This window comes from Echinops telfairi, unplaced genomic scaffold, assembly GCF_000313985.2.
Source record: "Echinops telfairi isolate 266 unplaced genomic scaffold, ASM31398v2 ScPeMD7_3533;HRSCAF=4204_1, whole genome shotgun sequence".
Classification (NCBI taxonomy): Eukaryota; Metazoa; Chordata; class Mammalia; order Afrosoricida; family Tenrecidae; genus Echinops; species Echinops telfairi.
In genome coordinates this window covers 12,855,001-12,864,536 of record NW_022107432.1, presented here as the reverse complement: position 1 = coordinate 12,864,536, position 9,536 = coordinate 12,855,001, and the positions used below count along the sequence as shown (strand labels likewise).

The following is a 9,536-nucleotide window of genomic DNA, read 5'->3' as shown; positions in this document are numbered from 1 at the left end:
CAATAGGATATCTTAGACCCGATTCACACTCCCTCTTCGCCCTTCGCCTCCCACTCACTGTTCCAATCTTTAAGGATTCTTCAAGGACAAAATGGCCAACAAATGGTCCAAACCACAAAAGAGGAGGGTGGGGAGGGCGGGGAGGCCAGACCAGTGGGAATGGAGCACTTGGAATGGGAATCATCCCAAGAACTTCTTGTGCAGGTTGATACAATGCGCCGAGCGAAACCAGTATCATTGAAAAGCAGACAGAGAAACTGTGTGATGGGAGCCTGCTTTTCTGTGTACCCTTCCTCTGGATATGCAATACTTACTTTTAAGAATGCCTCCTACTTTAGGGGTTCTTCCCTAGGAGTGTGAGTACTGACCCAATTCTCATTGGTCAACCTACCACCGCAAGCCTATCTAATGGGTCAGACTGTGGGCCGCTGGATAAGGTCTTGTGAACGAACGCCCAGGAGCTTATGGCCACCTGAGCTCTGTGCCAATACCGCTAGGCAGACCCGTAGTGGACACGCCGTTGCTAATATTTGTCATTCTAGGCTCTGCGTTCCACAGCAAACATTTCCGGTGACGAAATTTACTTTTCCGAGAAGTAAACCTAGGCTTACCATTCTCCAACTTTTCATATTGTTCTCTTTTTTCAAGAAATACTTCTTCAAACTAGATAAAGGATAGAGAGGCATGGTTATAAAGGTTATAATTTAAGGTCATCAAAAAAGAAATGATTACAATACAGAAGGTCCGGCTGCTTCGGGTCTAAAAAGCTACACAGAGCCACACTAGCCACAGGAAGGACCAGGAGATCAGCCAGTGGGAGACTGTGACCCGGCATGTGTGTAGATTAGCCTCGGCTGGCGTGGGAATGTCAGTTCTCTGGCCTCCTTGAAGGACACTCTTAGCCTCCCCATTCCGATTTCCTCCTGTCTTCTCCTTGGTTCTTTCCTTTCTCCAAATGCATTTTCCCCATTTCCCCAATGGCTTACATTCTTACCCCTCTTCTGTTTTGTTCTACTTCAGTATCAAGACAAATATTATTACCCTTTGATGAAAGGGAATTCAATGAAAGGGGCTTGAAAGGGGTATCACATGGGTGAGCTCGCTCGTGCAGGTTCTAAAATATTTGTGGGAAGAATTGATTTTTTTGAACCTTCACCAATATTAATGATTTAGAGGAGGTGGTGAGAGGAAGGGTCAAGAGAAAAAAGCCCTCAAAGAGACATAGGTGGAGGTGGACAAACAGCCCATTCCTCTCAACGCAATTCAACGGATTCACCTCTGCTTAAACCAAGGGAAGGTGACCAGATATAAAGCGGGACACTGTTGACTGGGGGTGGGGGTGGGGGTTGTTGTTGATTAAAAATTTGGTCTATATGGACCAAATAGACCATTCCCTAGCTTGTTAGCATTCTTTCCAAAAATCGGGACTATTTAAAAATGCCCAGAATTGGGACTGTCCCGCCACAAGCGGATGTCTTGTCACCTTAAAAGGGGAAAACAGAACAAAAGAGGTTGCTATTCTAGTAGAGACCAAATTCAAGCTGGGAGAAGGAAGGCTGGACCTGCGTGAAGCAGAACCAGCCCCAGGCCCTCGTGAGAGGGTCTAAGGCAAAGTCACTGGGGAGTTCCGGGGAGAGCTTTAGGCTGACCTGACGGGCCTTCGGTTCAGACTGGCAGTCCCACACAGAGCAGGGTCAGGGCTGAGGCTGAGCTGGAAAGGCCTCTGAAAAGCAGCTGACCCCAACACAGAAAAGGAGTCAAATCCAGGCGGCAGTTCCTCCTTTGCCTTGCAAATCAGCAGGATGTTTCCACTCTATAGAGGGTCCGTCTTTCCTCTCCACCCCCATTTCAGCAAGGATGATGATCACTCCCTCGTTTCCCATCAAAGAACAGGTGGAAAAGCAGAGAATGGGCACAGCTTGGAGGCACCTGTCCTGGAGGTGAAAGGTGAAGGAGCCCCCTCCATCTTTTGACAGTTACCCCCATGCCCTTTCCCAACCAGAAACCAACCTCCACCCCAGCTCCAGCCAGCAGCCAGCGGATGGACTCCATTCTGCCTCTGCCGCGAAAGTAGTAGAGCTTGGGTTTGGCCGCCATGACTCCTGGGTGAGGGAATTTCTGAAGAAAAATGAAAGTTTAAGGAACAACCTAGCCCACACCATATGGCCGTGGTTCTCAACCTTCCTAATGCCGTGACCCTTTCCTACAGTTCCTTATGTGGTGGTGACTCCCCCCCGCAACCATAACATTATTTTCATTGCTACTTCATCACTGTCATTTTGCTACTGTTATGAATTGGGTGACCCCTGTGAAAGGGTCGTTCGACCCCCCAAAGGGGTTGCAACCCCACAGGTTGAGAACGGCTCCATTTATAAAAACCCTAAAGCAAGACTAAACTATGCATACACAGGAGGTCCAGCTATGAAGAACAGCAGAAAGATCTAACTATCACAGAAGCAGGGTAGTGGTTACCTGGGGCAAGGTCAATGGGAGTGCTAGCGGGGCACACCGTTTCTGGGGTGCTGCCAATACTCTAGTCCTTGACCAGAATTAGTCATTAGTCGTGATGGGGTGGGATAGTGTAGTGGGTTCCTCATTGGCCTGCTAGCTGCCAGGCCAGCAGTGTGAACCCATGAGTGGCCCAGAGGGGCACGATTAGGTTTTCTGTCCCCTTCAACGCCAGCAGTCTCCAGAACCCACACACGGTCTCTGTGGGGCAGATTCAACTCCAGATCAGTCAGGTGAGAAGCTGCGCATGTGTCCCACTCTGCGGCATGTATTCGCTCTCTCGCTTATACACACACAGCTAGAAAGAACAAACCACATTCTAAGGTATCAAGGTGTTTTGCAGCGTGAGAGGCTGATTTTGACATCTTGCGACAGGAACCGGGAAGGACTATATTGTTTTTATGGATGAAAACCTGCTAAAAGCACCCAGAAGGCAAGGAGTCCTTGCGGCTCTTAGACCAAAGTGATGCAAGTCGGAATGAACTAAGGGCTTCATGAAGGTACAATGTGGCATCACAGGAGCAGAATACAGCCTTAAAGAATGAATGTATAAAATACGAATATGTTGACCTGGTTCCCTTAGCTTGTGCCTTTTTAGATGAAGAGCCAAGATCTCGAATCCTTTTTCTTTGATGAATTTCCACAAAGACTGAGCTGAAGCATAACTTCGTAACACAGGAAACCGTGTTTGTGTATGCTTCAAAATCTAAACCCAGCATTCATTGTTGACAAAGTATATTGACAAAACTTAAGAGAACAGGTGCAAGGGATAATCGCGTTGTGTCCGTGGGAGGTGAAGAAACAGGAAACAAAGGAGCAGTAGTGCTTTCTGGGTTTCCCACAGGCAAACACTGTGGCTTTCGCAAGACCCAGGACCCAGTGGGTCAAGCTGAGTGTCAACACACACCCATCTCTTCAACTCCAGATTTCTGCCACTGATCGTGGCCACAAAAGGTGCCTCATGACTCAGTGGTTGAAGGACTCATCTGCTAATCGAAAGGTCAGTGGTTTGAACCCACCAGCCAATCTGTAAGAGAAAGATGTGGCAATCGGCTTCTATGAAGATTGATGGCTTTGACAACCCTGTGGGATGAGTCTATGCTGTGGGGTCACCATGGGCTGAAGTTGAGGAAGGAAATGGGGTTTGGTGTGTCTGCTGTCCAGCAGGGGGGCCCCGGATTACACACCTGATTCACCAGCTCCTCCTGTGAGTCTTAAAGCGCTGGGAACCATCTCTTAGGTCAGTGGTTCTCAATCTTCCTAATGCTGCGACCCTTTAATACAGTTCCTCATGTTGTGGTGACCCCCAACCATACAAGTATTTTCGTTGCTACTTCATAACCGTAATTTTGCTACTGTTATGAATCGTAATGTAAATAGTAATGTGTTTTCTGATGGTCTTAGATGACCCCTATGAAAGGACCATTCGCTCCCCCCACCCCAAAGAGGTCACCACCCACAGGTTGAGAATTGCTGTCTTAGGATTCACAAAATTCACCTGAGATGAACTTCACCTATCAGTGGACCTGACCACGCCTACCCAAAGCCCCAGGCACCTACATCTAAGGTGGGGTGAACAGGCAGCAGTGACAGTCGCATGGCAACCTTTGACTAGTTGGAGAGTGATCCTTCAGTAAATATATATACACCGGAAGTCCTTGTAGAATATGTGCATAGACACATACCCGAATTATTCTAAGAGTTGTGTTTTGTGTCAACTTGGCTGGGCCAGGAGTCTCAGTGTTTGGCACCATCAATCCATAATCCTGAATATTGCCTGAGTTCTGTTTCGCCATTATGAAAGAGTACTGAACCCAGCAGAGGCGTAGAGGCCCATGGAAGAAGGGACGGTGGGTGTCAAAAGGAGAAAGGAGGGTGGAAGCCAGCCTGACCTCTGCTTCGTGGCGGCTGGCAGTGTGGGTGGAGAGCTGGAGTCTTCTCCCGACTGAATCAGAGGTCAGAGGTGACCCCCACGCCATTTCCCCTAACTGCCGAACCACTGAGAATCCTGGTCAAGCCACATTGACACAAAACTTACCTATCATAGTTCCAAACCCACTGCTGCTGTTAACTTGATTCCAACTCCTACCGGCCCTCTATAGGGTTCCTGTCTGTCTTTACAAGTACAGGAAACCTCATCTTTCTGCCTCAGAGAGGCCAAGTTCTAACCACTAGCCTCAAAACTATGCCGCCAGGGCTCCTGGTACTGAAAACACAAAGCTCTGGGTTCAAATCTCCATCTGAGGAAGTTTCTTAAAACTTCTTTGAGCTTCAGTTACCTCATTTGTACAATGAAGCAAATTGTTGATGTTTATTTGGTTAGTTATGAGGTTAAAATGAGATGTTGCGTATACAGACAACCAGACAATCTACTCTCCAGAAGAAAACACTCTAGTACTCTTATTTTGCATATGAGTATGCTGCAGGGTGAGGTCATATTTTGTACTGTTATGTCACTCATAGGTCACTATGAGAAGGAATCGACTTGACAGCACATATGGCCCCAGCAAGCTGAAAATAAATAGCAAATTACCCACAAGGTTAAAACAATTGCTGACTATGAGCTTCCATTGAACAACCAAATAGCACAATTAATCAGCCAAGACCAAGAACGGAGTACAAGCATTTCATCACTAACCTTATCTCTTCCAGACTCTCCTCTGTTGCCTGGGTGCTGCTGGTGGTGAAGGCATTTATAACTCTGTCCTTTGGGGTGGAAAATTCTGCCTAGTCAAGGGATTAGCCAACGAGCATTTCAGTGTGCCCACACCCTCTCAGGTTTGAGTTACAGCTATTGTTTGCATATTGGAGAGTTGTATAGGGTTACCCCTGGAGGAAGACAGTGAGGTTTCACTCAGCGAATACTCACGGGGTGTCACCCTGTGTCCTGGCTCTACCCCCATTCCTGCACCGTAGACACTCTCCATATTCTAGTGGCAAGAGCAGGCAGCATACTACGAAGTAATAACATCACAGGGTGCCACGTGCTACAGAGAACGCAAAATAGGGTGATAAGAAAGGGCCCTCTTAGCCTGGGAACACCCGGTTTGCAGAAGGCTTTGGATGACAGGGGAAGCCCAAAATCCATTTGCAGGGTCCCCACAGGGACTAACTAAGCCTCTGGGGAATCTCCCCTGATGGTAGTGCAGGCATGTGACTAGCCTTCCTGCCAGAAAGAGAGCATTGTAAAGTCTATTATGGTAGTTGTTGTTGTTGCTGTGGTTGTTAGGTCAGTTCCGACCCATAGCAGCACCGGGAACAATAGGACAAAACACAGCCCGGTTCTGCACCAGCCTCACGATTGTTCCCAGGTTTGTGGCCCCTGTTAGAACCTCTGTATCCGTCCATCTCCTTGAGGGGCTTCCTCTTTTGACTGCCCTTCTACCAGGCAAGAGGTCCTTCCCTAGGGACTGGGCTCTCCTGACAACATGTTCAAAGTACTTGGGATGAAATCTCACAATCTTGCCTCTAAGAAGCATGTTGATGGTCCTTCTTCCAAGACAGCTGTGTCTGTCATTTTAGCAGTCCATGGTATTGTCAGTATTCTTCTCCAGCACCATAATTCAAAGGTATCCATTTTGCTTCAGTCTTCCCTATCCAACGTTCAACTTTCATATGTATATGAGGCAACTGAATATGCCTTGGCTTGGGTCAGATGCACCTTCATCCTCAAAGTCACATCCTGGCTGCCAAGGCTCTAAAAAGGTCTTGTGTAGCAGGCTTACCCAATGCAATGTGCCTTTGATCTCTTGACTGCTACCTCTATGAGCTTTGAGTGTGGATCCCACAAGACAAAATCCTTGACAACTTCAATCTTTTCTCCACTTACCATGATCCAGTTGTGAGGATTTTGGTCTTCTTTAACTGAGTTGTAATCCATACTGAAGGCTGTAATCCTTGGTCTTCATTAGCAAGTGCCTCCAGTCCTCCCCACTTTGAACAAGCAAAACTGTGTCACCTGCGTGTCTCAGGCTGTTAATAAGCTTTCCTCTAATCTTGATGTCCTATTCTTCTTTCTATAATCCAGCTTGTCTGATGATTTGCTCAATATACAGATTGAACAAGGTTGCTAAAAGGATACAACCCTGACACACACCTTTCCAGATTTTAAACCATGCAGTATTCCCTTGTTCTATTCACACAACTGCCTCTTGATCCATGTGCAAGTTCCCATGCACTCAAGGATTACAGCCTTCAGTGTGGATTACAATTTAGTGTACTCCATCGCCACTGAACCGATAGACAACATTATGAGAATGGAGAAAAGATTAATGTTGTCGAGGATTTCCTCTTGCTTGGATCCACAAATGATACTCGTTGAAGCAGCAGTCGTGAGGTCAAATGTTCTATCGCATTGTGCAAACCTGCTGCCTAAGACCTTTTTAAAGTTGAAAAGCAAGGAAGTTACTTTAAGGTTCACGGTGTCCCTGGCCCAAACCATGGTATTTCCAATGGCATCCTATTCATGTGAAAATTGGGCATTGACTAAGGAAGATCCAAGAAGAATTCATGCGTTTGAATGATGGTGCTGGCAACAGGGTACTGGCAGTGCCGTAGACTGCCCAAAGAATCAACAAATCTGTCTCAGACACAGCATAGCCAGAATGCTCCTTAGAGGCCAGAACGGCGAAACCATAAAGCACCAGTGGATACATAAGTAGTGATGTAAGCTGAACAAGGGTGGGAGGTCTACGGGAACACATCCAGATGCAGATAGGGTTAGCAGCAGATATTCCTACAAATATGCTACGTCTTTTAACCACATATTTAAAATTTTTAATTCCATTACCCAGAAAATAAAATATTAAATATCCAAGCATGTAATTTTCTATCTAAGTATTGTGAAATAAGGTTAACATGTCGAATTAAATACTGTCTTCACTTGCTTCTATTGATGCCTTCAAGACCAGTTCTTCAGTTTTCCTTCCTAAAGTACTGCATTCCAAACTGGAGGTGGTGGGAAATTCTGAAAGACCATGGTTGCTAAAGGACTTGAACATTCATCCCCAGCTACCTAGGTTTCCCTTGTAACACGGGGCTCTGCTCCAGTGGGTTTTGCACACATGTGCTTTGACATATTTGGGTAAAACATTTTTCATGATAACCTTCTACATCTTCAAAACTCAGGCTGAGGGCGCCTCCAGTTGTGTTGAAAAAGCACCTGCATATTTACGCAGGCTGCAAACATAGCCAAGGATGTGAGGGTAAGTAAAAAAAATGTGCTGTGAAACCACAGAAACATTAGTTAAACAAACTGCACCCTCCATCTCGGTCTATGCACTTCTGGAAGTGGTGTTTCCATCTCTGTGAGCCTTCCCGCTGCAGACTCCAGTGGGCTTACATTTGCATCACATCAGGATGGCAGTTTGGGCATCCTCAGGGGACTTAAGCACGTTTCGGTTCAATGTTCTCTGAATTTGGGAAGCAAAAAGAAGTCTGCAGGGGCAAGACCAGGGCAGTAGGATGGCTGGGATGATATTTCCCAGTGAAATTCTCTAGGCTAGCCCTTGCTGCCTTCGAAGAGGAGCAGGTGCATCGTCATGATGGGAAAAGTTCCTTGGCACAACCTTACTGGCCTTTCCTTCTCAATGCAGTTTTCAATACTCTAAAAATCTTCAAAAGAGGGTCCTATGATTGTTCCGTGTCCTTAAGGAAATCTAAGGAAATCTATCAAGACTATTCCTTTGGGATAATAAAAAAACAAACAAATAGTCGCTGTCACCTTCCAAACTGCCTTCTCTGCCTTGAATTGACCTGGCCCAGCAGAGCCCCTTAGAAAGCCTTTTTTCAAGTTTCACCCAAGTGAGGTAAGATGAAAATACTGTAAATGACTGCGGTCATCCACTGATCACAGAGACAATTGTACACAACTATTTTGTCTGAAATAAACCTGTGCCTTGGCAGCAATACTTTTGTAACTTACCTACTCTAGTAGAGCACACAGTCATGGAAACCTCTCAGCCACAACTAAGCACCTCCAGGGTCTGAGATACTGGGCTTGAGGGCTAGAGAACACGCTGCTGGGGGCCTAATTGGCCTCATGGAGTTCAGAAAGGCAATGTTGTACATCCTCCTGGGAGCAATAGCAACTGAGATCTCACAAACTGTAGACTCTTACAACCATTGTTCTCTTGCCATCAGAAGTAAAGAAGAGTGGAGCAAACCAAAGAGACTCAGAAACCATTAGTCCCGGGGACTAAAGGACTGCATGACCCACAGCCTCTACTAATCTGAGATCAGAAGATGTCAATGGTGCCCGACTTCCACCACCAACCACCCTGACTGGGATCACAACACCTGATAGAATGGGAGAGAAATGTACAGCACAGTTCCAATTCCTAAGACTACCCAACTCAGGAGACAGCTGCAAAAAGTTTGTGGGAAAATAGAATTAAGAGAGAAATGGGGGAAAACTTTTTTTTCATGAAATGTTTGAAGCCCCTTCCTGTGGTTTGATAGAGTTGGTAGGCTTCACCTGAAACCATGGTCCTTAATCGAGTGTTCTCAGAAATCTGTTCCGCCTCCTGTTCCACCCTGTAACTCAGCAATGAGCTGCTCCCAGAGATCACCTTTCAGCCACATAACACCCAGGAGGAAAATGCGCCTGAGAACTATCAGCTATATGAGGCCACAAGGGCAGCATTTCCCCAAAATAAAGTTCAGAAGCAGGTGAACTGGGTGAACAGAAGCAGGGAAACCCAAGGTAGAAATGGGGAAATTGCTGACACACTGCAGGGTTGTCACAGAACAATTTATACATTCCTTGCTGGATGGTAAACTAATGTTCTCTGTCAACATTCACCCAAACCACAATAACACAGTGAGGGAGGTAGTTTATTGTGCCAACCTGGCTGATAAACACATGTGGGGTTAATTGAAGGGCAGAGGGATAAATGCATTGGTGAGCCTCGCATGATGGTCAGACCAGGATGCAGCTGCCTTAGCCAGTTCCCTGCTTCAGCTGGCAAGGCTCACTTCCTGCAAGACATCCCTGAGGAGAAGCCACATGGACCTACCCTGATGCAGTC

The 9,536-nt window shown here is 46.5% G+C and overlaps 1 protein-coding gene across 1 annotated transcript in view; it reads right to left on the bottom strand.

Moving 5' to 3' along the window:
- The window catches only part of LOC101641767 (glutathione S-transferase A4-like), a 13,824-nt gene extending 11,727 nt beyond the window's left edge, over positions 1–2,097 (bottom strand). Inside the window, exons 1-2 of the mRNA XM_004696354.2 lie at positions 2,011–2,097; positions 612–663 (exon numbers count right to left, since the gene is read on the bottom strand). Of these exons, the coding sequence (XP_004696411.1) occupies positions 612–663; positions 2,011–2,097 (139 nt within the window). The remainder of the gene's footprint in view (positions 1–611; positions 664–2,010) is intronic.
- Positions 2,098–9,536: the final 7,439 nt, after the last annotated feature.